The sequence below is a fragment of the Trachinotus anak genome, unplaced genomic scaffold, assembly GCF_046630095.1.
Source record: "Trachinotus anak isolate AG129_WGS33_773 ecotype Australia unplaced genomic scaffold, CSIRO_AGI_Tana_v1 ptg000007l, whole genome shotgun sequence".
Lineage (NCBI taxonomy): Eukaryota > Metazoa > Chordata > Actinopteri > Carangiformes > Carangidae > Trachinotus > Trachinotus anak.
The window spans coordinates 15135033-15162624 of NW_027273858.1; the positions used below are offsets into that span (position 1 = coordinate 15135033).

Here is a 27592-nt window from a genome sequence, read left to right on the forward strand (position 1 = left end):
ATTATAGTACTACATTGTAAGATGTTATTTTGTCTCACAAGATGGTGGCTAATTTGTGCAAATATTTAAAATGTTTTGTATACCTCTATTTAGTAATAGTTTAAGTGAATACTCTAACTTAGGTTTTATATAACATATACAGAATAATGAACCTATATAAAACATATAGTAGGTAGTAAGTTAAAGAGGCAATAATATTTAAAGAAAAAAAAACATGTTCAAAATACACAAGAGCTAATTCTTACATCACGAACACATTTTACACAGTAATGGCTAATTTTGCTAAAACTTGCAGAGCTAGTGGAACCAGCTAATTATGGTATTCTTAATTTAAAAAAAAACTGCACAACGTAAACAAAACTTAGTTGACAAACCTTCTGCTCTGTGTGCACATTACTGTAGATCGACATGTCTTTGCCATGCAGTGGTATGCCACAATAAGAGTGACAACATGCGAGCTGCCGGTGCGACAGGGGTCTGTCACAAGCTAACCTGAGCTTTTCAATCATCATCTTCGCTCCCCCACAAACCACGACACGACCCTTTGCTTTGTGTGCCGTCACCGCTAAGTGTTTCCCGTTAAACCAGGCTGAGGACTCGTCTTTACCTTATACTTCAGTTACTTTTGTTTCAAAACTAATTAAATTATACTTAGATTGTGTCTGGCTAGCTAAAGTTAGGGAGATGACGTTTCCCCCGACGCCGAACTTCAGTTGGGCAAATGCTACAGGTTGCTAGGACACCAGATCAATTTCCGTTACATTAGATTGTCTATGCCAGGGTAAGGTTTCACACCTAATCCAAAAAACTAACCGTGGTCTGGTAGATGTGTGCTGGCTCTCAATGTATATCCGACATACGCTAGGCATCACAAATGCCTCTGTTCTTTTTAAAATCTCTAAACACGAGAATTTTCTGACGCAAGCGGCACATCTAGCTGTTTTATGCTAGAAGTACGGTTCGTTTGACCGCAGTGGTACTTGTAAAAACGGTCAGAGTGGGACCCCCCTCCTGTTTTATACATCGGCTCGGTCTTATTTCTTTTACCTATTTCAACCGCAAGATGGCGGCCACCGGTCACAAGTATCCACATCGTCTGAAGTCCTGCTCAGGTTGCCATCCATTATTACCACACATGACAGCGGTGATAAATCTATACATATAAATAGCCTATGCGTGTATAGCCTGTGCATATGTGTTTTATGTGTTAATTTGGCAATCAGTAATAATGGTGGCAGCAGTTGTAGTAATAGTAAAAGTCGATCATGAATAATAAGGCTAATTAGGTTAAAAATGTTCACAAAATACTAAATACTTTTAATAGTCACTTTGACCTAAACGAAGGGCACATCACTGCCACAGGAGACACCTAAGGACACGAAATCCTAAGTGGATTTCAAGTCATCCTGTGTGCGTGGCCAAAGGATAAGCATTTATAAAAAGCATGAATGGAGAGGGGAATGCTGGGAAACGTAGTTTTCCTACAAGCCAGCGGACATGACGTATGTGTTGTGTGGCTGGTAGCTGGGTGGCGTCTGCGGTCTGCTTTGCCGTAGTTGGATGAACCAGTCGACGTTGACATTTCATGGGATATGACTGTGATTTCGTAGTAGAGAGCTAACTTTAGCTAGACCGTTAGCGGATTGTCAGGCTCGTAAGATAACGTTAGCCGAAAGAGTGGAAGTCGAGTGCCAACGCGTTCTCTGGACAAACCGGTGTTTTTCGTTAGCCTTAATATTTTTATAAGATGAAACTGATGATGTTGGTGTTTTCCGGTAAAGGAAGCTGACTTCACTTAAGCTAGGTGACTAGCTAGCGTGTTATCAACTTGTGAATTTCATAACTTAGTCAGTGTGCGGGCCATAACAACCTTAGGATTCATCGGACAGGGTAGCTAGCTGGGGAGTTGCTAGCCGTTATATTAGCCGGGTAGCATAACAACGTGGACTGGGAAACCAAACGAAGTTAAACAGTAATTTTTTTGCTAGCACAGTGAAGCTAGCCAGTTGGAACTGGTAATATGAAAAAGGCACAGTCTGACACATTGGGTTTTACTCCTCAAAAAGACATCGTATACAACAAACTTCTGCCGTACGCGGATCGGCTCGATGGTGAATCCAATGACATTTTAAGTAAAATAAAAGGAAATTTGGGCCGAGCTGTTCAGCTTAGAGAGATATGGCCCGGGGTGCTGTTCTGGACAAGGAAACTTTCCACGTAAGTAACACTAATCTCTGGCCTCCTAACGTAACATTAACAGTTGTTGTTTACAGGATAATGTTTTCAATCCTCAGCAGCCTGAAGGAACGTAAACAAACTTTTGAGTAATATCATAACGTAATGTCCACACAAACATTTCTCTGTGTACTCTTTATTTATGGCTGTTGGGCAACACTGGAGATTGTTTGTTAGGCCAGTAGTTTGTTCTTGTTGCACCTGTACACACTGATCAGTGGCTGACTTAGAAACTCTGACGTTATCTGTGAGGCTTTTTGAAAGCCTGCCCTGCTTTGTCTGGCGTGTTTTTATGGGTTATTAAGTGTTAGCTAGCTGTTTATGCTCAGAATCTACAAAGCACCCAGTGTATCTGATTAGGGACGGTATAGGTTTCATAATCGGAGCAAATGTCAAATACACAACGTGACCCTGGCAGTGCAGCTCAGTAGTAGGTCACTGTCATTGTTCTGCCACTTGTTTCACAACTTTGACATTTTTAGCGAGTCAGGTGACAACTCATGAGATATTTAAGAATAGAATTTGGATTATTTAATTATTATGGGGAAATGTGGGTTACTTATGGGTTCACATTCACACCCAGCTTTTGATATGCCGCGTTTCATATAGTTTTAGTGTCTGTTATCTGTTGAAATGTAACTGCAAACAGATAAATGAAGTCATATCCGTTCAGTTGAACCTACTAACTACAACAAACAGTATCATTATATTTTACCTCCTCTAACATTTATTGTTCAGTTATTTAGTAATAAGTTTGATTGCACCAGCAAATATGACAGTGGATTACTTCGAGTGCTGTTTCATTTTGTTGCACTTGGTTGCTGGGCAGTCTTTAATCCGTTTCAGTCCCCAATGCTGGCGCATTGGCCTGTCCAAGAGTGAGTCATTGCCGGCTCAGAGAGATGGAAAGTTTACTGTGGGGTTGACCCAGATTCTGTTCCCTGGTATTTTGGCATTTTAACAGTAATACAGACATTTTATAATTTCAAAGGTCTCAATGAAGCTTTTTCAGCTTTAGTTTTGTTATTTTTATAAATAAGCCTGTGCTCTGACTCTCTTCTTTTTTTAGGATGTCTGTGTTTTAATATTTCTTTTTTATGCCTGAGAAAACATAAGCACCTTTTTTTTTTTTTTGTTTATGGTGCTGACAGGGTCTCTGATTACTTATTATGCATGTTGAAATCTGAGCAATTATCCCCAAATCTGTTTCTTATATAGGTACATGAGACTGTATGGACGGAAATTCAGCAAAGAAGACCATGTGCTGTTCATCAAGTTGCTCTATGAGCTAGTAACGATCCCCAGACTGGAGATCAGCATGATGCAGGGCCTTGCTCGGCTTCTTATCAACCTCCTCAAGTAAGAATGGGCCCCATCTGTTTTACTCAACAGTTAGTACACATGTTAAACACACAAGTCAGAGATATTTTTAGCGATTGTTTCCCCAAGATTTAAGTGAGATGGTTTGAAAAAAATATTGCAAACCCACCACTGATAATAAATTGTGAGATCTCATGGATTTTTTTCATAGTGTAGAGTTGTATGAGCAAAGATCTCTGTATTTATTCTCATCTATCTGTATGTCTGATTCATCTAACAGGAAGAGGGAACTACTGTCAAGGGACGACCTTGAGTTGCCGTGGAGACCACTGTACGAGCTGCATGACAGGATTCTGTTCTCGAAGACAGAGCATCTGGGACTCAACTGGTTTCCCAAGTATGCCTCTGCTCTCAATAGTTGCTGTTAATATTTTTAGTTTTTAAAACAAGTAGAAAATAGGAAATGTTATTGATATATCCAGTGCGGAAGGCATATTCGCCACATTGATATTGTACACATTCTGTGGTTTTGCTGCAGTTCAGATAACGTTAGTAGCCATATTTGGAAATGAAAGTGTTTCAATTTTTATTTCCTATAATTAGTTCAACACTTTCAGTAGCCATGAAGCTCTGGAAGAAGGATGTGTTCATTCATTTAATATACTTTTTATTTGATTTAATGATGGTATGTGTAATTACAATAGAAAAATACTGTAAAAACCAGACCAAACATTTTGGCATATCTGTACTTTCCCACAGGGAAATCAGAACATACCAAGTACCAGAATTCCTGTTCGTGGAAAAGCTGAAGTTGATATGAGTAGGAGTAAAATCACTTAAAATAAGATGTCACCTGGGGTACAATGTATTCTTGGAATTGGGCATAAACAAGGATTGCTACCTTGTTGTGCTTACACTATTGACCATTCCCTAATTGCGCAGGTAGTTTATAGTGTAACACACAAAAGCTCATCCCTTTTAACCTAGGTTAGCTGCCTTTTAATTCAAATCATAAGGCCCTTTGCATTGTTCACTTTGTTAATTTTGTACTTAGACTGCTTTGCTTCAATGAAGCGTAAGCAATATTTTAGTCTCTGTAGATTGATATGTTTATACATAGGTAAATAATTCACAAGCCAGTTTTTTTTTTAGGCTACTTTTGGCTTATGGGTTTCGGTAGTTTGAATAAAATCTTTTGCATAAGTAGACAAGTTGTTGGAGAACAAGTGGAATGTGTTTTATGCCACATACCCTTCATATTTGTACTTGCAGGAACAATGTCAGCATGACCTTTACATTTTGCAGAGGTTGAAATGTTGGTTTACTCTATGCAACATCCTCTGAAATTTTCTGAGGGTCTTAGCAAGCAGTGCGAGGTGCTCTTTTATGGTGCTATGGGAACATTGTATGTTAATCACACAAAGGACTCGCCACACAAATGCCACATCACTTTCATGTTAACAGCTGATGAAAGCAAGCTGCTTTAGCTGGTTGCCAGCTCACCTCTGTCAAAACTATACTAATGCACACAAAACATGATAGTCTGATCACAGAATAAATTGTATAAGTTGATGCATAGTATGTTCATTTTTTGAATGATTGGCACTTTGTCGTGTGCTGAATGTGTTCTTTATGCCTTTGTCTCCTTTCACATTCAGTTCTCCACGGCCTCGTTCATCCACTAAACTCATAATGCTAAAATTGGTTCAGAGGTGGTAAGGACAATACTTCTCTTTGTGTTTTACTTTGAATTCATCGTTTGAGGCACTTACTTGTTTTTTGTTTTTTACATTGCATGTGAAAACAAAAACTGGACACCCCATATGCAGCTTGTGACAGAAGTAAAATCAAGACTTAATCAATGTTAACATTTCACTCATATTGGAGACTGTCGCACTGCAGCTAACAGATTTTTTTTACCCTTCTTCTATCCACCATATCGAATATGAAAGAGAGAGAGATAATATACAGTGTAGTTTCTTTATTTTTTTTTAGGATTTCTTCTGATCTTTCATGTTATATTTCCAAGAATTTCAGCTACAGTGGATTATGTGGCAGCTATAGTACCAAAATCATGACGACCATATTAGCAGATGATACAGTTTATCAATCATCTCTCAACACTGTCTATATTTTGGCCCATGTTCAAGGAAGTTTTTGCTGTCACATATCCATCCTCTTAGCTCACTTTGAAGTTAGACATCCCCGTGCTACGATACAGCATTTTCAGGAGTCATGGAGGAGCGCAATCTCTTGTCACGTTTCCTCCCCTCCTGGAATGTGTTGAGGTCAACGTGAGAGTTTGCTTCAACCCAGATACAAAGGTCATACAGTGTAGTCTGGGGTTCCTTCTCTCTGAGTGTATGATCACTTTGAAATGGGAGACTCAGTTTGACTAGTTCTGTTGTTGCTGGATTTGCAGTGCATGAGTTGGTCTGTGGCCTGTGTGTTGTGGGCTTACAGCATTATAAACTGTGGTCTTAAACTGTGCATTTACGTAGCTTCAGTTGGGACTGCAGAGTGTCACCCATAATTCAGCTCTTGTTATAGTATTAAATGTGGAGTATTTGAGCTGCAAAAAGACCTGAATGACTATGGAGATACATAACCAGTTGGTGAGTGGGATTGGCAGGGCATTTCCAACAAGGCATGGTTTGAACTTGCATGTGAGTAGATAGGTGGGATTGTGGGCAGGGAAGCTCAAAAGCTGTGGTTATATCGGTCCTGAGCTTTCAACACTATTATGTGACCACTGTCCTGGGTTTGCAGTCTATATATGAAGATAATCATGTCAGAAGTTAGTGATGTGTAAGACATTTTATTATTAGAAGTAACTCCAAAACCACCTGTAATAAACTGTCATAGCAGTGACAGTGAATTGTTGAATTAACACTTAGTGGAACTAGTAACTTAAATCTGTATAATAGCTTGAGGCCAGCTAGGAAGGTCAACCACTATTTATAACAATCACTATGTTTATTCTCAGTGAAATGATTTCAGTCTGTTAATACAATTTCGTTACAATTTCCTCACTACACACCAGCCTTTCAGTCCTTCTCTTTCACTGTACACACGTCAGGTGTGTAGAGAAGTTTCTGTGTGCATGCAATCCAAGTCAAGTTGCATTGGTGTGAAGATTGTTTAGCTGTTACTCTAACATCAGTATTTCAGTGTTTGGACATGTCCATGACATTTTTTTCTCTTTTGTTTTATTCCAGCTCCGTGGAAAGTGTGTTGAAAACACTTGTGAAAAGCTGCAGACCGTAAGTATATCTTAATAATATCATTGACTATGAATATCATGCCTCATCTTTAAATTTAGACCCTTATTTTTGTCAGAGTTAGAGCTGTATTCGCCTGGCAATTCATTTATTTGTATATATATTGCCTTTGCTACCTTGACAGAATATGAAAGGACACAAAGATGGATGCAGGGAAAATTACAGTTATGCAAAGCTGTACTGATATGAAAGAAAACCCGCTATTTAAATGTTGGATTCTGTCGTGGGTGAATAAGCCTGGTGGTAGGTGTCACTGGGATGCTTTATCATTCCATGGCTTTGTTGTCACCAGCAGGTGACTGATTGTGTTCACCCCAGTGGTGTGCTTGATATCTTCGGCAAGCAGTAGGACTCGTCCCTCACTTTGCACTTAGGCAGATAATCCTATTACCTCATCTAATTCTGTCTTGTGTGAGAGTTTCCTGATACAGTGAGAAGGAAGAGTGACTTGTGGCCAGGTGCCGAGACACTGTGGATCAGCAGTGAGGCAGAGGGAAGTAGCCTTGGTTGGAAGTAACAGTTTTTTCAAGGTCTCCAGTGGATGTGGAATTGCTGAGGTGGCTAGGTGACCTGAAATAACCTGCAGGGTTTACACAAGCGCATAATGAACTGTGAAAATCCTCCTGTGGGACTATGAGCCCAGTGGAACCACAGGATTTACCCTAACAGCTAAAAATGTGCCAGGTGTATGACTTGTAATCTCCCGTTTTTGGAACATTGCGCTATCGGCATCGAAATTTCAGTTGCTGCTGGTTTATGTGTATTTCAGTCTTCTGTCTGTGACGTGAACCTAACACAAACATACAGATGGTCTTGATGAATAGAAACTCAAAATAAACATAAGATGATTCACACTTGTATGCTGTTGATTTAAATGTATTACATGAAGTCTTTTTATGATTTTATATGAATGTCACTTAGGTTTTCCTTAAAGTCTCGCAGTATAGTCTGGTCATCAGTCTCCAGCGCTTGATGAGTGTGTTCAGATGTGTTGGGATGTGATTTGTAAGAGACCTAAGAGGCTTGTCCATCTTTGCAGAGCTCTCTAAGCTGCTCTGCTGGTTGAAATGCTTCACGTGTCAATATATATCCATTCATAAGCTGGTGAATGATATTAACAACCTTCCTGACATTACCTGCCAGTTACAAAAAAGTCTAATGGTGATTCTCTCTCCGTTCATACAGATACTTTTCAGAGTCTGCTACTCAGGAGATGCTGGATGAGTGGAGACCCCTCCTCTGTCCCTTTGATGTCACCATGCAAAGAGCAATCAGCTACTTTGAGCTGTTCCTCCCCACGACTCTGCCACCAGAGCTGCATCACAAGGGGTTCAAGTAAGGAACTTATCATCCTCTACTACATCTGTTTGAGATCCAAGCTATCGCTCCAGTGTGGAGATAGTTTAGTGGGTTAGCCTTGAGAGCTGGTAAAAAATAGCTTGGCTTCTGATGTGAGAGGACATAAATGTGTCTGTCATATATAAAGGCAGAGAGTCCTAATGTAAAAGTCACTCAGGGCTGTCATAATAGAATAAGAGCCTCTGTGAATATGCAAGGCCAGATGTACCATAGTGAGACATCAAAACAAGTGCTATAGAAGAGAACCAGGACCCAGGTCCAGTTTTCTATGTTTTCATAACCAGTGAGATTAAAAAACACGCATCAGTCTCTGTTAGTGATTCTCATAGTTTTGCTGCTTGTAAAAAATTAACAAAACACATTTTTTATTCATTACCATATTGTCTGTCTTTCCATTCCTCCGACACCATTACAAAGTGGTGTAGAGATGGAATTAGTGAGGCCTACTTAATACTGTTGAAGCATCCGGTAATGTCACTGCCTACCTAATGCCTTAGCAATGTTGCAGAGTCCTGACCAGACACATACCTTCACAGCCACTGTCTACTGTCTACTTTTTTTTAAACATACACTTTCACCAGGGCCACAAAGCAAGTGATCGCTCTAAGATTTTTCCCTGACAGAGCTCCTTTGGCAGTTTGCAGCAGGAATGCTGGGTCCGCACTGTGCAGTACCTTAGAGTTAGCATGGACATGAACAACCGTTTGTAGCAGCTTGCATGCAATGAAAAATGTAGGTTGCTCTGGAGGCAAAGAGGGTAACTCTTTATTTTATGGGTCCATATAGTCATTTCCTATTAATTTCCTCTGAGGTTTCCTGTAAAGAACAATTTATTTGTACTAATTATAATGGCAATAAACATTTCCTTGAAAGAACTGCTCCATTTTCAACTTAAATAAAATATTCCACATATTCTTCATAAATGTTGAATTGTATGTTGCCGAGAGACAAATTTCACAGTTTGGGCATGTTTATTGGACCCACTGTTCGCTGAACTCCGAACTAGCTTAAGCTTGCAATTAATTGATTTTACCACCTGTAATTCCCTATAGTTAACCCCAAAAGTTTTCAATAGGAAACGTCTTTGACAATATTAAGAAATGATTCTGAATTATGGACATGTTGAATAAAGTGATACCTGAACTCTTACCATACACTGACATTTCGCCTGTCTGTGAAATGTCTCATGTATGTACTTAGTAGGGTTGACTTCTGCTTCTCTAACCATCTGATGTGTTGACAGGTTGTGGTTTGATGAACTGATCAGCTTATGGGTGTCTGTGCAAAATCTTCCAAGCTGGGAGGTGGTGAGTAGATTCATTTGTGAAAAATGTTTGAATGTACAGTCAAGAGTCTTTCCTGTGTAATATGTGTTGTCCTACATCTTTGCAGCATCTGGTCAGTCTCTTTGCTCGCCTGGCTAATGACAACATTGGCTACATTGATTGGGACCCCTATATCCCTAAGGTTTGTTGCCCTCTTTTTCTGAACAACTCCCTTCCACCATCTACTACACAATTTAGTACTTGTTTGTTTTGAGGTTTGTGGCACATGCTCTCATGTGTGGCCTAACCTTTATGATTTTGGCTCGTGGTGTGTATTTCACGGCCGTGGCTGCTTGTCAGAGAAACAAACTATCAAGTTTCCCTGTTGATCTTGCTCTCAGTCACCAATAGGGAAGTGACTTGCATCATGTTTGTGCTTCAACACACTGACTGTTTATGTGTTTTGACTGCCCAGATATGTGTTACTGATAAACTCTAAAGGCCTATTACACCAAATTAAATGCCACAGGCTTGTGATCAGTTTCATAACAATTATTATATCCAATATTAAGACATGGAATATAGTTGTATAATATTATATTAATTATAATGTAATTATAATTTCTTCACATTTCAGATTTTCACAAGAATTTTGAGGAGTTTGAATCTCCCTGTGGGGACCAGCCAGATGATGGTACCACGATATGTCACCAATGCCTATGACATCAGCCATGTGGTGCTTTGGGTCTCATCCCTCCTGGTTAGTTTGTTTGTTGATACATTTTCGGAAACAATTGCTGGTAAAATAAGCATAGAAAACTTTGTTTAAGTAAACTTTGTTGTATCATTTTCAGGGAGGACCCAGCAAGCAAACTCAAGCACAACTCAGTGGCCTTTTCAACAGTATTACATCCTTCTTCCACCCATCAAACCATGGCCGCTGGTTGGTGAGTCACTTTTTACTTAAGGTGGATGACTGGTGAAATGAAGAAGCCTTAAACAGTGTAGACTGCCTCATTAGACAGTCCACTGGGAATTCACTGTTCTGGAGCATATGTTGGATTTAATGGAAAGTTCAGAATCAACAACCTATTTAGAGAATCAATAGGTCACTAGGTTAGACATCTTATTTTCCTTAGTGGGCTCCAACATGGGAAAGCGGTTTGTATAAGTAGTATGGTAGTTTTCCAATGAGTTTAAGTACATCACTCATCCAGCTTGTTCCAACTATAATTCCAACATCATGTTAACATAGCTAAACAGGGCACGTGGCAGCAACAGTTACAGTGACAGGGGTCGTAGTCACTCCTCATCATTTTTCTAGGAAGCTTCCTGAATCTCATGGGCTATCTGGGTTTACATCGCTATCTAGATCAGAAATAACAGGAGGACATGTGAGTGAGATGCCTGTAATGCTATTAAAGGTCACCGGGAGCTCGGCCACATGCCTTTCTGTTTTGAGGAACCCCCTCCACTAGATTTGAAGAACCACAGGCAGCAACCTGTCCTCTTACACAAACCTTTATTTTTGGCAGGGGGATAAGTTTGTGTGTATTCTAGGCTGTTGCTTGGAAACACGTGAGATGTTCATCCCCCATGCTGTCGTTTTATTACATGTAAACAATGTTTTGCAATCAGCTATGAGTAAAGAGTGCCACTGAAATCAGTTGCCGGTAACCAAGAACGATCATGTATTTTCAGAGCCTCAGCCAAGCCACCCACTGGGAATAAAGTGGAAATTGTAAATCTCATGTCAGAGACAAAAAAAAATTAGCGCTCTTCTTTGCCTGGTGAAATTTCATTCAAGAGATTGGACTGTACTGAAGTGATCCCATAATCTGCACATACAAGACAAGTACACTAAGCTGCGTTCACAGTGAACTGGTTTGTGTTTGTATGTCCGTTATGTCATTTGTGTCATATACTCTGTGCGACACCCTCTACTTCTCCATTTGTCCAGACAACACAGAAGCACACTGTCCACCTGTGTGTCACCCTTTTGTCATGTATCTGTGCTTCTGTCCCTTTGTCCTCATGACCAGATGAAGCTCATGAAGCTGCTCCAACGTCTCCCAGCCAGCGTGGTACGGCGGCTGCACAGAGAGCGCTACAGAAAGCCCACATGGCTAACACCGATACCAGATAGTCACAAGCTCACAGAGGAGGATATCACAGACTTTGTGCAAAGTATGATGCAGCCTGTACTGCTGGCCATGTTCAGCAAGACGGGCAGTCTGGATGCAGCCCAGGCCCTGCAGAACCTGGCTCTAATGAGGCCTGAGTTGGTCATTCCCCCTGTGCTGGAGAAGTAAGTTTGCACTGAATTAGAGAATCTCAAGGATAAATCTTCTTCTTAAAAGTCCTGCCTGTAAAGAATTTGGAGGGCTGCTGCTAGTTTTCCGCTTTAGATAAAAGACAAGGCCACGTTTTGAAATGAACACAAAGGGCTAATTGTTCTTTGTTCCTATCTTAGAACATACCCTGCTCTGGAGACTCTGACAGAGCCCCACCAGCTGACAGCCACTCTGAGCTGCATGATTGGTGTGGCACGGAGCCTAGTGTCAGGTGGACATCGCTTTCCTGAGGGGCCTACTCACATGCTGCCCCTGCTTATGAGGGCTCTGCCAGGCGTCGACCCAAATGACTTCAGCAAGTGCATGGTGCGCTCCACTGTTACCTTCGTACTATATTTTTGGTGGCTTTATCTTTGTTAAATTCTGTTAGTCGGACATAAACGTTATTCCTGTTCCCACAGATCACATTCCAATTTATTGCTACATTTGTGACTCTCGTGCCTTTGGTGGACTGTTCGTCTGCCCTACATGAAAGAACTGACTTGACAGAGGTGAATCACTGTTATTTTTTTTTCTCCCCATTTCACAATTAAATGCAATGTGATCCTCATTCTTGCCTATGTCTCTTTCATTTTTTTTTTTTGTTCCAACTTTCAGGTGGAAAGAGAGATGTGCTCAGCCTCCGCTGAGTTTGAAGACTTTGTTCTGCAGTTCATGGACAGGTGCGTAGAGCTCTGATGAAAAGTACCGTCTGCATCAATAGACAAGTTATTTTTCAGCAGCAGCTTTGCTTTCAGTAACGTAGTCATGAAAGCAGTGAGATTTCTGCATTCCTCAGGTCAAATGATGAACACAAAAATGTATTGGCTAAAACAAGACCTGTATTATGTTGTGTTAATATTAACATTCTTAGTTTTAATAAATGGTGTAGGGGGCTGAGATCAGTATAACTAAAAATAACAAACTGGAAGAAATCTCTTTACTGTAAAATCTGTCAATTATTGTCCTCTTGAGTTGTCTGTGTATGTTCTCAGTTATCCATGTCATAATTTTCCAAAAAAAGTTGAATCAAGAGCAAGAACTGAAGAAGCCTCTTGGATGAGAGGTGAAACATCTTCCAGTAATTAAAACCAAGTCCAATTTGCCCTTGATTCAACTTCTCTTTTGTGAAAGAGTATGTAGATAAAGCAAAAGTACAGCTTTGCAAAGTTGGTTTATTTAAACACACATGAATATGACTTGTTCCTGCCTCAAAGAGAAACCAATCATGATCATTTTAAGGAGTTTCATACATATGACGGGAACAGATTAAATTGGTGGCTTTCAAATTGTGGTTTCAGTTTAGTCATCAGTGTGTTAAGGAACATAATGGACATGAAAACATGTCACCGTACTTGAAATTGATATCATGGCACTGTTGGGACTCTTGGATTTTGGGACTCACGCCCCATAACCTCCATTTTCTCTATTTAGTATGGATGAGTGGGATAAAATCTGAACATTTTAATTTATGTCTGTGTTTTTGTTGATTTTTTTTGTTTTTTTTTAATCTGCACAGATGCTTTGCCCTGATAGACAGCAGCACTCTGGAACAAACCCGAGAGGAGACAGAAACAGAGAAGATGACTCATTTGGAGAGTCTGGTTGAGCTTGGCCTTTCCTCCACCTTTAGCACCATCCTCACACAGTGCTCCTTGGACATCTTCAAGGTTAGGACTCAGCCTTCACGCACTTGTCAAACTCTGTGTTTCGCTTTCCCTCATTTGTAGATATCTGTGTGTGTATATGAGCACATTGGTTACATTTTTTCAACAGGTGGCTCTGGTGAAGGTGTTCAACTTTGCAACCACCAACATCTTTGAGACGCGTGTAGCTGGGAGAATGGTGGCTGACATGTGCAGAGCTGCTTCAAAGGTCAGTCTTGTCCACTCCGACCCTTCATCTAGGTCCAAAGCATTAACTTCTTGTAGCTTATTAGTTTACCATCTTCATTCTCGCTGTGCTTCTCTCTTCAGTGTCACCCTGCAGAGTCACTCAAGATGTTTGTGCCACACTGCTGTAATGCCATAAACCAAATCGCTGTCAGTAAGTGCTCATCACAAAGGAATAAGCATTTCTAAAAGAGGAGATGCATGAATGTATGACTTGTGTTTTCTTCCACGACTTTTTGTCATTTGCCTGACAGACACTGTTTTTTCTTTTTTTATAGATGAGGAAGTGTTGAATGAGGAGGAGCTTGACAAGGAGTTGTTGTGGAATCTCCAGCTACTGTCTGAGGTGATTTGGAGTACTTGTGGTTAACTAACCCTAACCCCCAAGTTCCTGTATTTACCAGCACAGCCGATCTATAATTCTTTACTTCTGTATTTTTTCTCCTTCTTGCCATGTGCACCTCAGGTGACTCGAGTGGACGGTGACAAGATCCTGCCCTATCGTTCTGAACTGGTCCAGATTTTGCAGTTGACACTCCACCTCAAGTGTAAGCAGGGCTACACTCTAGCTTGTAACCTGCTCCACCACATCCTTCGTTCTACTGCCCTCATCTACCCCACAGAGTACTGTAGTGTGCCAGGAGGCTTCCACCAACCAATCAGTGACTACCTACCCATAAAGGTACTAATAATGATTGCTTGTATGTTTCTTTCACTCTAAATGCAAAGTAATGTTGCTTTATTTATTGTGGATGTCCCACATGCCTGGTTTGGTGCATTTGTGCACTCAAACTTTGTGACCTGAAGTTCACTCCTTGAAAGATTGTGTGTTAGAAACAAAAAAACACTTGCAATTAATAGGCATTTGTCCTTAAACCAGATAAGTTCAATACATGTCTGTGGCGCTCACTGTGACCCGGTTTGATGAATTGTCTGCCTCTCTTTAGACAGTCTTTAGGCAGCCTGTACTTTGCTCCTATTGTCTTGTCCTTGATAGAGGCCTGTGGATAGTGATCGCAGGATCACTGTTTGCTACACCACAGGAGAAATGTGATGAGGGTTTCACTTTTTGCCAGCAGTAGTGCAGGCCTTGGGGAGTGTATTATGGTTTCCATCAGTCTTTAAGTGGTCTGTAATTGTTATCATATATATATATATTGATATCTTGTTAATGCAGTGATATACTGTTTGTCTCACAATATTAGAACTCATAGCTTTTCCTTATCCTCTAAACACTCAAACAGTGGTATCAATACAGATTCAGTTTTGTAAATCATGATTTATTTAAGTCCTAGCCAATGTTGTATTACAATAAATAATATAATACATAGATTGTAGCTATTTACTAAGTGCTGTTCACTTAGTGCTGGCAATGTCCATGCTTTTTTTTTTTTTTACCAGCCAAAGTAAAAGTGCTGACTCTTCTACTTGCAAGTCTGTGTGTTGAGATTGGAGTTGCATTGGCAGATATCAGTTCCTCTTGGGCAGACTTCCACATATAAATTTGACCTAAACCAGATCAGAAAATAGCAATTCCATGAGATTTTATATTGGATATCAGAGTTGTACCAGAACAAAACAAATCGGTTTCCTTTTATCAGGTGGTCGTAATGTATATTTTTATGAAATTAAGTAATGTGTAAATAGTACAAGTGGTGTTCATTGTCTTTGTCCCATGCAGGACTGGGGTCGGCCTGGGGACCTGTGGAATTTGGACATCCGGTGGCATGTGCCCAGTGTTGAGGAGACCTCCTTGGCTTTTTATTTACTGGACCTGATCCTCCAGCCTGAACTTCAGCGCCTTCAGAGATTTGCACAGGGAGAGCAGGACATGAGCAGGTAAGGAGCAACAGCTCTGATTGCCCCTCTCTGCTCCTTTAGAAATTACATTTGGAGTTGTACTGAAATCACTAACCGTAGATTGTGTTCAGTCCATTTTATGGCTCTGTAATGGGCGTGTGTGTGTGTGTGTGTGTGTGTGTGTGTGTAAAAAATAAAAATAAAAAATATGATGATGTTGGTTTTTGTGTTTTCCAGAGATGATGTCCTACAAAGCCTGACCATTGTTCAGCACTGCCTCCTTGGTGCAGGGAGTCTGATGCCTCCACTGAAAGGACAGCCCATCCCTAAACTGTGAGCAGCTGCATTCATATTACTGAACTCTGTCTTGGCCATGGAAACCAGAGAAAGATACTGTGGGTTAACCAACGTCAGCAACAATCCCCTTAAGGAAAATCAAGAGCTGGACCAATATATTGATTTCACATTTAATAAGAACATGAAGGCCCTCTGGATATACACATTTGAACTGATCTTAGAAAACATTTCCAAAGACTTACATGCAGTGTTTTCACCTTATTTTTTAAAATTCTCCCTGAATATTTGAGTTACTCATATTTTTATAATGTCATAGTACTATCATTTCTAAAAACTGTATGATGGTCTTAGTATAGGACAGATATTTTGAGACATATTTGTATCCGCAAAATTTGTCTTCAGGCGTCATTTTAAATGTGCAGTAGTTAAGTTGGCTTTGTACCTGCTTTCTCCCCCAGGGTCCATAGCATGGTAAATCTAGATGAGACCACCCTCTATACAGGGATGGAGTATGGTACGTATGTCACTTTTCAATTGCTGCTGGATGATAAACGTTTTCTTCACGATAGATGTAAACTATAGGCTTTGTTGGTTTATAATATTCCACTGTAATATTATTTCCCCCCCGCAGATGAGACCAGAGAGAACTACAGAGATGCTATCTGTAGTGTAATGAGACAGCTGCTGCGTAAGTGCTCGCTCACTTATACACTGTTTTAAGCTTGTGATCTCTCTCTAATCCACTGCCACATCCCCAAACCAAGCTTACATTCAGCTTAACAGTCAACTCACAATATACTGTACCTGACCTGCCACCTGAGTTCCTTTACCTCTTCTTCCAGATTACATCCTGGAGCACTCTGAAGACGACACCAAGTCTCTTTTCTCTATCATCAAGGTGGGCAGGCAATAACATAATAGACTGTATGTTTTTAAGTCTTGACAATGATTTGTTTGTGTTGAAAAATATACACCACAATATCAGGGTTCAGAAAAATTGCCTTGTTGCACTTTGCCACCCCTGTAACCAGCAATTTCTGATGTATTTAGCTCATGTCTACAAAATCACTGCATACCAGCATATCACAAATCCTGTAAACAAAACATACACTCACTCATGATATCTTTTTGGAAAGCCACAGTGGGGCACTGTGTGTATGTTACTACATAGTCTCACAACCTTTTGCCAACACAGGATGTAATGATCCTGTCACCCAACACGAATCAATATTTTTGTCTGTGGTACCTTTCAGATCATCAGCGACCTGTTGCACTTCAAAGGTTCTCACAAACATGAGTTTGACTCCCGCTGGAAGAGCTTCAACCTTGTGAAGAAATCAATGGAAAACAGAGTGAGAAATCTGATGATCTGAAACATTTGATTTGACTTTCATTACTTTTGTACTATTGTCTCCCTGTGAAAGATTCAGAAACTGTTTGCTATCTCCCTCCAAGTTTAGATTAAATAGTAATTCTAATATTACATCTTATGTTTAAACTGACTGACAACTAGTAGTGTATAATGCCTTGTGAATGTATTTGCAGCTTCATGGCAGAAAGCAGCACATCAGAGCTCTGCTAATAGACAGAGTCATGCTACAGCATGAGGTAAGTTGTTAATCGAGAAATTATGCTTTTGAGTATCATTGTATTTTACCATTTTTAACTCTTGATCTTTTTGTGCTATCAGCTGCGAAAACTGACAGTGGAAGGATGTCAGTACAGGAGCATTCACCAGGAGCTGATGAAAGATCTGCTGAGGCTTTCCACAAGCACCTACAGTCAAGTGAGTCCCCAGGAAATCCTACAGTGACACACTGTCTACATGTTACCGATTGTGTATCTACCCTACTTATTTATTAGCTTCCTCAGTTTTTTCCCCATATAATCACCGATAAACTATTACACATCATAAACCAAAAAGACTTTTGGTGGTAATTGATGATATTTGACACATATGAAGTGAAAAAAACCTTAACTGAGACTTTTTATTACCATCCAGGTACGCAGCAGAGCTCAAAATGTGTTGTTCACTGCACTGGGAACCTACAATTTCTGCTGCAGAGATCTGATCCCCCATGTGCTACAGTTTCTCAACCCAGACAACAGCAGTGTCACACAGCAGCAGTTCAAAGTATGACAGTACCCTTCCTCTCCACCATAAAAACTCTCAACCGATTATTGACATTTTCATATTTAGGAATTTATATTTCTAATTTTCCCATATGCTATTTCTGTACATTTCCAGGGCGCCTTGTATTGTCTTCTGGGGAATCACAGCGGGGTGTGCCTGGCCAATCTGCACGACTGGGAGTGCATTGCTCTGACATGGCCCGCCATTGTACGCTCTGGCCTCAGCTCAGCCATGTCGCTGGAGAAGCCCTCCATTGTGCGGCTCTTTGATGACCTTGCAGACAAAATCCATCGCCAGTATGAGACCATCGGCATGGACTTCTCTGTGAGAAAAACTCCAAGAACACCTACACAAATTGATCATAAAATCAAAGGCTATTGTGATATCTGCCTTCCTATAATAGTAGAAGTTCAATAACTCAGACAATAGTACCTTGAAATTGGTCAGCTGCATAACTGCATAGTCTATACCAAAGATCATTATTGTATAATTTAAATTTTTTGGATTGAAAACACAAGGTGAAATTGTATTGATTTGATATTAATCCCACCCAAAATAATCATTTTTTCAGATTATCAACATAAATGAGTCATATGGATATTGCTTTTGTATCAAAATAACATTGTCTCTCTCTCTGCTGTTATTTTTGCACTTGAATTCACTCAAGAGAAGCTTATTTGAAGCTACGAGAAGTTTCTTATCAGTACTGTGGGAAATGTTTGACTGACAATGACCCTACAAATGTCACTCATACAAATTGGTCCTTAACAACTTGTGGAAAAAAAATAGTCACAAAATAGTTAAATAGAATGTTTTTTTTCCTCTTACTCTTTGCTCTCAGCCTGAGGCTACACTCCAGCATAGCCATGCAAGGAAAAGCCAATATTTGTTCAGTCCCCCTCCCCTCCCTCCTGTGTCTGCTCTCAGGCCCTGCTCATACCTGGCATTAACATGTGTCTCAGGTGATCTAATCACAAGTGGACAGCTCCGAATACCAGAGTGAATGAATGCAAGACACATTGAGAACACATTTGAGATCAATCAGACCACATGTGGCCATATTCTTTTAGCAGTGTGTACACTAATGTTTCCTCAGCCTATTCAACTGACATCCTATGCCACAGTCTAATTTGTGACGTCACAGTTTTATAATGACCTGAAAATATTTTTCCTATATGTCAAGATTGACTGCCATATACTGATTTTCTATTATTATTATTATTATTTACTATTTCAAATAGCTAAAACCGTGTTTTCATTGTAGAGTTGTGTGCAGTGCATCGATTCACTCGTTCTCCCTCTGTCTCTCTCTCTCTCTCGCACACAAACGCTTTGACAACAGACCTGTTGGTCAGTCAGACTGGTTAAAAACAACGCATTTACTCTTTGCAAACAGAAATGATGTACGTGTTTATTTGGTTTTTCATGTTTATTTCGATCACGAGGTCACTTGAGGAGCATGTGGAGACGCATTTTAATGCCTGACGTGAACTAATGTATTTAGAGCTGTTCCCTTGTGATCAGACACATGTTAACGCCAGTTCTGAACAGGGCCTCAGTCTGAGTTTACCAAATCACTCCCTCCTAATGGGGCTTACCATATGTTTTCCCCTGCGACAGTTACTTCTGATACAATATGTTTAATCTTTTTCAACCCTTCAGATCCCTGCTGAATGCTGTGCTGTGGCCAAACAACTTATGATTACTGGAAATCCTTTTCCTGAGGACCCGGTCCCTTCAGAGGAGGAAACAGCAGAGGGTCTGAAGAGACAGGAGCTCAAGAACTCTGAGTCTGTTGAGTAAGTCTACACCAGCAACAAACTGAAGAATCATCACCACACCAATGACTTTGTTGATGATCACTTGACTTCCTCCTTTCGTAACCACAAGATGACTTAAGTTGCAATGAATTAACATGTCTACAGTTTCCATCGTGGTCTTTTGGCCTCGCAGAATAAAATGCTTCAAAACTTCAAAACATTGACACGTAGCCAATCTGTTAAGATGATGTGTTTACTTTGCATATAAGTTTAAAGTGAGCAAGACAGGTTTGGTTACATAACAAATGCTAATAATGCTCTACATTTTTGTAGGAAATACAAACACCTCATTGGTGATCTGCTGGACTACCTCAACAACAGGAACATGTAGGTTAATGTAATATTTAATATTTACCTCATGGAATCATATATTAACATATATATATATATATATACACACACACACACATATATCTTTCTATCTTTACATTCCAGGCCTTGGAAGTTCGAACACATTGCAATTGGCTTCCTGTCATTGCTGCTGAGAGACGATCACCAACTCCCACCAGCTGCTGTTATGTTCTTCGTCAAAAGCCTCAACCATGACTCCCTCTATGTCCGCAAGGTGAAGCATACACAAATTATGAGACATGTAGTAATAGCGCCGTGTCTCTCAAACACCGTAAGGATGCAGTCCAGTGTTTCATGTGGACATTTTGCCTGAAATGTCTTATTTTCTCCATTAGGTGGCAATATCAGCTGTGGCAGGGATCATGAAACAAATAAAGAGACCACATAAGAAAGTCCCTGTCAGCCCCTCTGAGCTTAGTAAGCATCATAAGGATTTGTGTGTTCAGTATTTTTGCATTTCATTTTCATTCTGCTTATAGTTTCTAAAGCTCACCCTAAAAAAACTTCACTTATCTCTGCTAGGTGGAGTGAAGGATCTAAGTGGTATTGTAGCAGGGGACCGTCCAGACAACCACTGGCTCCAGTATAACAGCAGCAGCCTGCCACGCACACAGCAGGACTGGGACCACTGTGTGTTTGTAGAAAAGACTCACTGGGGATACTACTGCTGGCCAAGGTATTCATTTTATGATGCCTGTATTTCTCAGCTCTAAATTATTCTGATTGTTTTATTTCTCTGTTTCTCTTATTATCTGTCAAACAACATCTTTCACCTTGTTCTTGGTTGATATGAACTCATTTTTGTTCTTTAGAAAACTGATGATTTATGCACCACTGGAGGACCAACCCAAACAGAACCTGGCCAGAGATGAAATGACAGAGGTTTGTGCATACACATCATACATACTCCCAGTAGGAAAAATATAACACATCCAGTAATGGAAAGTAATGTTAACTGTATCTAGTTAAATTAATTCTCATACCCTTCCCAACAGCGGGAGCAGATCATCTGTGACCATTTCTCAGATCCAGTCTTCATCAACCAGTTCATTGAATTTCTCTCCCTTGAGGACCGTAAAGGCAAGGACAAGTTTAGCCCTCGCAGGTTCTGTTTGTTCAAGGTGAGATTTCCTGGGAATACTTTCAGATGTGGAAAAAAAACAACCAAAGTTAGTTAAAAAATGAACTGGTTCCCTTCTTCTGCTCTTCCAGGGATTGTTCCGCAATTTCAGCGACGCCTTTCTGCCTGTGCTACAGCCACACATGGAGCGCCTAGTCGCAGACTCCCACGAGAGCAAGCAGCGTTGTGTTGCAGAGATCATCTCTGGGCTGATCAGAGGCTGCAAGCACTGGAGCTACTCAAAGGTATGGAATGGAAACTCTCATGTTGTAAGGTGGCTACTTTTATTGCGTCCTTGCTTCTGCAGGTGCTTTTTCAAAAGTTGTGAGCATCTGTCAAAAAACTTGAATCTTACAACGCAAACAAACCAGGATGTACACTTCTGCTCTGTTTGCAGGTTGAGAACCTTTGGCAGGTGTTGTGTCCACTGCTCCGCACCGCCCTGTCAAACATCACAGTAGAAACTTATGCCGACTGGGGCACCTGCATCGCCACAGCCTGTGTAAGCCTTTTTTTCTTTACATTCATTATGTCTTCATCCTTTTCCCTTATCCCATTTCCTGAACATATGTCCCTCATCCTTTCCTCTATGTTACTCTGTTGTGACTCTGTGTTCTGGCTTTTACAGGAGAGCAGAGACCCACGCAAGCTTTACTGGCTGTTTGAAATGCTAATGGAGTCTCCGGTCAATGGTGAGGGGGGCTCCTTTGTCGATGCCTGGTGAGTAGAAAGGTTGCCGCCTTAAGATGTTGAGGTGGCTGACATACTCTGATGATTTTGCTTCCCTTTCCTTTCCAGTCGCCTGTACGTGCTGCAGGGAGGCCTAGCTCAGCAGGAGTGGCGTGTGCCAGAGCTCCTCCACAGGTTGCTACAGTACCTGGAGCCCAAACTCACACAGGTCTACAAGAATGTACGGGAACGAATCGGCAGGTGAGATCCTTTTTACACCCCTAGTAAAACCATTTCTCTTTTTGTTTTGTTTCTCACCTTATCCTCTTTGATTTCTTTCCAGTGTGCTCACATACATCTTCATGATTGATGTCAACTTGCCATACACCCAGCCAACCACCTCGCCGCGCATCTCGGACTTCACGGAGCGGATTCTGTTGCAGCTGAAGCCTCTAACCGAGGGTGATGAGGAGATCCAGAACCACGTAATTGAGGAGAATGAGGTGGGAGAGCAGGATGAGAGGACACAAGCCATCAAGCTACTCAAAACTGGTGCGTGAAGGTTTTTTCACTCTTAACTCTGAACTCAGTTGTCACAGTGAATACTTGTCAATACATTTAATCAGAAAATTAATTAATTTTTCTCAAAAACCTCTTCAAACATCTGCAGTGCTTAAGTGGCTGATTGCAAGTGCCGGTCGCTCCTTCTCCACTGCTGTATCAGAACAGCTACGGTTGCTTCCCCTGCTCTTCAAGGTGAAACACTCAGCTTTGCCATTACCAACTTTAATTTTTTCGCTATTAATGTATATACAATTAAAGGACTTAAAGTAATGCCAGCCTACCCATTAACCTATCTCTGTCTGCTCCAGATTGCTCCAGTTGAGAATGATGACAGTTACGATGAGCTGAAGAGGGATGCAAAGACCTGCCTGTCACTGATGTCTCAAGGACTCCTGTACACAGAGCAGATCCCCATGGTCCTCAGTGCCTTGCAGGAGGTGAGTCATCTGGCAGCTGTGGCTGTTCTTCCACTTCTCACCTGCATCACACATGACTGGGCTTTTTACAGACCCTCACATCTTATAACCTAAAAGATTCATGAGAAAAAAGATGAAAGGTTAAAAGGTATTGAGAACTGAATTGAGTGTGCCCTGACTATTAGCTCTTCAATTATTCCTAGATAACATATTGTGTCATTATCTATAGCTTGTGCCATACAATGTGCAGCGTTTCAAAATGAGTGGTATTCCCCCCAAAGAGGGGCTCAATTACAATAAACCTAAAAGGTGTACTCATCCAGGGCATAGTCTGTCCCTCTTGTGAAAGAGTCTGTTTTTGATGTGGGATGGGTCTGTTGTGTATTGCAGATTGCTGGCAGCAGCTCCTGGCATGCTCGCTACACGGTGCTCACATACCTCCAGATAATGGTTTTTTACAACCTGTTCACCTTCATGAGTGACCAGAAAGCAGTGAATGATGTGCGGGCGCTGGTGATTCGACTGCTGGAGGACGAGCAGCTGGAGGTAAAAGCAAGCATTCATTCACAGCGGTTTAAGATAAAGATAATTCAAAATGTAATGCCAAAATCCAAGACAAGTCATCAGTCTGGTATAAACAGTAACTGGAACATTGTAAGAAGACAAACATATGGCGTGCTGATTATATAATAATCGCCAAGCTTCTGGCCAATACATGCTTGTTTATGCTAGCGGGTACTCTCACTGTCTTTCAGCTTCACTGTAGTGATTCAGCACTCTCCTCCTGGCTCTCCACTCTCTCCCCCCCTCTGGTCCTCTTGCTGTTGCTATGGAAACCACAGGCTGCAGTAATCTGTTGCTATGGAGATAACGTTCAGATTGAAAGAGGATGAGAGGGAGAGGGATAGAGTAGAGACAAAGGAGAAGTGGGGGATGGATAGAAGTAGACATTTTCATTTGGCCTCTTAAATTAACCGAAGCCTGATTTATAAGCCTTAGCTTTATGACACTTACGTTTCTCTCTTGTTTGAAAATCACCTTTATTAGAAAAATACACCAAAACACATGTTGTGCATGTAATGATGCCTCTCTATTATTATAATATTACTAAGTAGCATATGTCACACAAAACACCAAACTTAACTCATGAAGAATGTGCCTTCCTTTTTAAGAAAAAAAAAAACAACGTTGGTTTTTACAATACTGAAAAATGTGTAACTTACCTTATTTGCCCCAGTGGTCCTATTTAATCTAAGAAGCCGTCTCTCTTGAGAAAACTGCTCAAAGATCTGCATAATACCCATGTAAAACGTTACCTTTCTTGCTGAGAATTTCATTGAGAATTGAGCCATTAAATGTGCAACAGACCATTTTAGCTCACATTATAGAGAAGCCTCCCCGCAAACACATCCACCCCCAGTCCCCAGCTGGTTGCTATTTCTATCCAGCTAGCCAGTGTACACACTAGTGATACACTCTACCTAATGACATTGTTGCTATGCCATGTCTTATGTATGACTTACAGTGCAGCCAGAGGTCGTCAGTAAGGTGCTGGGGCTTGTAATAAAAGATGATCACCAGAGTTTAGGGTGACTTGTGAGAAGAAGGAGACATGAAGTGTGTGTCCTCTGCAAAAAATCTATTTCTTTGATGGAAGGATGGGTGAACAGCAAAAAGGGGAGAGGGAAAAAAAAGCTCCCGTTATGATTTGCACACAGGGGGTTTAAACCTTACCCGCTTTGGATGACTCTTGAACAACCTGGTTCTTTTGGTTTATATCAGCTTTAACTTTGATTTATAAGTTGTCAGAAAATGGCACTTATGCTAAAGTTTATGGAACTACAGTGTATTATAAAACACAGTTAACAGACACATCATAAGTCATATTCCAATTAATTGTAAGCAATGTCTGCATTAGTCTTTCAATTACGTCACTATTCATTTCAGGATATTATCATGTTAATAACTGTCAGCCAGTTCTAGAACAATCAGCTATTTAATCTGGATTTAGATGGGCCAATAAAATGTGTGTTGTAATTAATACTGCAGTATAGTGACATGACGCACTTTGAAGTAAAACTTCCCATCTCCTCTTTCTGCCTTTATTGTCTAGGTAAGAGAAATGGCTGCCACTACACTCAGTGGCTTCCTTCAGTGCAATTTCCTGTCCATGGACACTCCCATGCAGGCACATTTTGAGGCACTCTGCAAGACTTCCTTGCCTAAGAAGAGGAAGAGGGAGCTTGGCTCCGTTGTGGACACTATCCCCTCTGCTGGTAAGGAACTACTCTACATTTAACTACTGTAGAATATGTGATGATACACCCGGTATGCTGTTCTCTCTCATTTTAATGAAATCCCACCTGTTGTGTTTGTGTAGACCTGGTGCGGCGCCATGCTGGTGTTCTCGGGTTGAGTGCCTGTATTCTCTCCAGCCCTTATGATGTGCCCACCTGGATGCCCCAGCTCTTGATGGACCTGAGTGCTCACCTCAATGACACACAACCTATTGAAGTATGTGTAATCACCTACTAATCATCCTATATTGTCACAGAGAGATGATCTGATCTCTGAGCTTTTTTTTTTTAGTTGGCTAGTTTCACTTTTCTTTCACTGAATAAGAAATGAGAAATATCCATAACTTGTGTTTGTGGCCTTCCAGATGACTGTGAAGAAAACTCTGTCGAACTTCCGACGGACTCACCATGACAACTGGCAGCAGCATAAGCAGCAGTTCACAGATGACCAGCTGCTCGTCCTGACTGACTTGCTGGTCTCCCCTTGTTACTATGCCTAAATCCTGGTAAAGCATATTAACTTCAAAGTAACACAAATATTTAGAAAGTGTTCACAAGCACACCCAAAAGACACTCAGCGTGATTACCATTCATCACTGGAGCTGTTGAAGGGATATTTTAGAGGGATGAGAGAGAACTCCTTGAGCCTTCTTTTTACAGTTATGTGTTTGTGTCTCACTTGTATCAGTTTGGGACATCCCCAGACTGTACAGATACCAGCCTGCATTGGGAAGAAGGCTCCAGTTCTTGACTGAAAAACACCCAGCGTCACCCTGGGAAAAGAGTGGCACCCAAAGCAACTAAGATGTGGCACACCGGATTGAAAAGTTGTGTATTTATGTATTTAGCTCATTTACATTTCTACTATACTTAATATTTAAGGATCAATCATAGCAGGGATGAAAGACCTGCAGTTTGTAAGATTACTGTACAGTTTTTTTTTCTTCTTTTTTTTGGTTTGTTTGTGTGCATGTGCACGGGATGTATGTGTGAGCGTGTTTATGGGATGCTTGAAGACATCTACTGGTGTCCCACACATTTCTCAGGATTATATCCCAAGAATCAACTCTGAGCCAACACAATGTCTAGTGTAGGACATACTCTTTACTATCTCCCAATAGTGAAGTGTTTGTTACTAGCCACAGAGAATGGACTATTAAAGAATGGTCTCTTTAAATTAGACTTAAACCTGCAACACACAATGTTTGTGTGGCTGTTTGATCTATATATGACTATATGCATCATGTATGTGTATTTCATGGTATAGCAAATGTGCACAAACATATTTATTTATTTATTTGACTTTTTTGAAGTGCTAACTTTTAATTTTTTCATTGGAAGTATTAAGTAGATGGCTGAGTTTTTAGCAGTGGAGTCTGTTCTCATTTGCTCTTGGAAAGAAAGGGAGAGGGCAAGCTCCCCGCTGCTGTGCTGTGTGATGCATTTGCTGTGAGGACCTGAGCACTGTTTGATCACCATTTCATGTATCTGGGTGCAAGAAAATAATCAAACTGCCTGTCCATAATTGTGACCTCTCCCCCCTTATCCTCACTGTCACTATCACTTACCTTTTTCTAAAGCCCAGTGAGATGAATCGAAATGACTTTGGTTTGCTTACGTTTTCCCCTGATGACTTGAAATCAGTCAAAGCATTGAAGCATTTAGTACCTCACTTATGTATAGTGTAGTGCCAAAACTGCAGTGATTTATTATTTTCTTTTTTTTTTTTTTTTTTTTAGCTGTACTGTTTGCTTATTGACTGATGACAATAAATTGTTTCTAACAAAAACTGCATTTGTCCCTGTTATTTTTTCTTTTTTTTTTTTTTCAGGTTTCCCCCATTATTTAAAATATTGGAGCAATTTCAAATGCATCCTTCTACTTTTTATTCCCAGGGATAGCTTTCACAGTAATTAATATACAAAAACATGGGCTATCTAAATTTGAAATTTCGCGGGGCTGCATTGCAGTTTCTGCTTTTTTATTATTTTTATTTTTCCTCAAACATCATTTGTAAATATGGTTTATTTTGTGAGTTTATCATGCTGAACCACGCCTGTCAGCTGGTATATAGTTGGTGTAAACCCCAATACTATCAGTAAATCGTGTGGTTTAAATAAACTTAGCCACGGCACAGTTTAATGTTTTTACTAAACTTTACGGTAGACGGGTGAGTAAAAGGCCCCATTGGAGACACATGACAAACCGCCAGTTCCCTCTATCACAGCTGAGGTTAAAAACATTTGTGAACCTATTTTAGTATGGCTTTATTTCCAGTAAAGGTGACCGTCCTACCTGTGAGCGAGGCTTTGAGGCTGAAACACTGCGGGGCTAATGAAAGCTAAGTACCGTTGCCATGGTGAAAAAAAAACCGTTTGCTGCGGTAAAATCACTGACGTCACAGAGTACGATGTAACCGTCTCTTTCAAATCTTGCAAG

At 40.6% G+C, this 27592-nt stretch overlaps 2 protein-coding genes and 2 long non-coding RNA genes across 11 annotated transcripts in view; 1 reads left to right on the forward strand and 3 right to left on the reverse strand.

Moving 5' to 3' along the window:
• wdr27 (WD repeat domain 27) overlaps nucleotides 1-1205 on the reverse strand; it is a 43165-nt gene extending 41960 nt beyond the window's left edge. For 3 of the 5 annotated variants that reach the window (XM_071480921.1, XM_071480919.1, XM_071480918.1), the window contains exon 1: nucleotides 375-1200. In XM_071480921.1, the coding sequence (XP_071337022.1) occupies nucleotides 375-512 (138 nt within the window). In that variant the 5' untranslated portion in view covers nucleotides 513-1200. Of the gene's footprint in view, nucleotides 1-374 lie in introns of all 5 variants that reach the window. The other 2 variants (XM_071480920.1, XM_071480917.1) reach the window with 2 other exon arrangements.
• Nucleotides 1206-1493: 288 nt separating this feature from the next.
• psme4a (proteasome activator subunit 4a) lies at nucleotides 1494-26942 on the forward strand. Of its 2 annotated transcripts, XM_071480914.1 has the most exons (48): nucleotides 1494-2217; nucleotides 3454-3594; nucleotides 3836-3952; nucleotides 5214-5270; nucleotides 6774-6818; nucleotides 8022-8171; nucleotides 9439-9502; nucleotides 9588-9662; nucleotides 10098-10220; nucleotides 10315-10407; nucleotides 11503-11768; nucleotides 11934-12120; nucleotides 12216-12305; nucleotides 12412-12476; nucleotides 13313-13463; nucleotides 13570-13668; nucleotides 13770-13839; nucleotides 13964-14031; nucleotides 14152-14367; nucleotides 15367-15524; nucleotides 15723-15818; nucleotides 16241-16296; nucleotides 16414-16470; nucleotides 16625-16680; nucleotides 17036-17134; nucleotides 17328-17390; nucleotides 17473-17568; nucleotides 17785-17916; nucleotides 18031-18240; nucleotides 19579-19715; nucleotides 20010-20063; nucleotides 20172-20301; nucleotides 20423-20504; nucleotides 20610-20763; nucleotides 20900-20969; nucleotides 21083-21208; nucleotides 21300-21452; nucleotides 21605-21709; nucleotides 21836-21927; nucleotides 22006-22137; nucleotides 22220-22428; nucleotides 22547-22632; nucleotides 22749-22877; nucleotides 23247-23402; nucleotides 24970-25132; nucleotides 25237-25370; nucleotides 25519-25659; nucleotides 25842-26942. In XM_071480914.1, exons 1-47 carry the CDS (start codon nucleotides 2021-2023, stop codon nucleotides 25651-25653), a joined length of 5544 nt encoding a protein of 1847 aa, XP_071337015.1. In that variant the 5' UTR covers nucleotides 1494-2020; the 3' UTR covers nucleotides 25654-25659; nucleotides 25842-26942. The 2 variants fall into 2 exon arrangements, with proteins under 2 accessions (XP_071337015.1, XP_071337017.1); XM_071480916.1 differs by lacking the exon at nucleotides 5214-5270 and having other exon boundaries at nucleotides 1495-2217.
• LOC139623070 (uncharacterized) lies at nucleotides 21969-22858 on the reverse strand. 2 transcript variants are annotated; one of them, XR_011691427.1, is made up of 3 exons: nucleotides 22722-22858; nucleotides 22195-22328; nucleotides 21969-22107 (listed from the first exon to the last, which is right to left on the reverse strand). It is a non-coding gene; the product is annotated as an uncharacterized lncRNA (long non-coding RNA). The 2 variants fall into 2 exon arrangements; XR_011691428.1 differs by lacking the exon at nucleotides 22722-22858 and adding an exon at nucleotides 22529-22626.
• On the reverse strand, nucleotides 23260-27581 carry LOC139623069 (uncharacterized). 2 transcript variants are annotated; one of them, XR_011691425.1, is made up of 3 exons: nucleotides 27449-27581; nucleotides 23602-23715; nucleotides 23260-23396 (listed from the first exon to the last, which is right to left on the reverse strand). It is a non-coding gene; the product is annotated as an uncharacterized lncRNA (long non-coding RNA). The 2 variants fall into 2 exon arrangements; XR_011691426.1 differs by lacking the exon at nucleotides 27449-27581 and adding an exon at nucleotides 24380-24764.
• Nucleotides 27582-27592: the final 11 nt, after the last annotated feature.

Coding starts and splice junctions, on each gene's coding strand:
- psme4a (XM_071480914.1), top strand. CDS start 2,021: ATGAAAAAGGCACAGTCTGACACATTGGGTTTTACTCCTCAAAAAGAC. Junction 10,408..11,502: donor CAAACCATGGCCGCTGGTTG/GTGAGTCACTTT, acceptor CCTCATGACCAG/ATGAAGCTCATGAAGCTGCT. Junction 14,032..14,151: donor ATCTCCAGCTACTGTCTGAG/GTGATTTGGAGT, acceptor TGTGCACCTCAG/GTGACTCGAGTGGACGGTGA.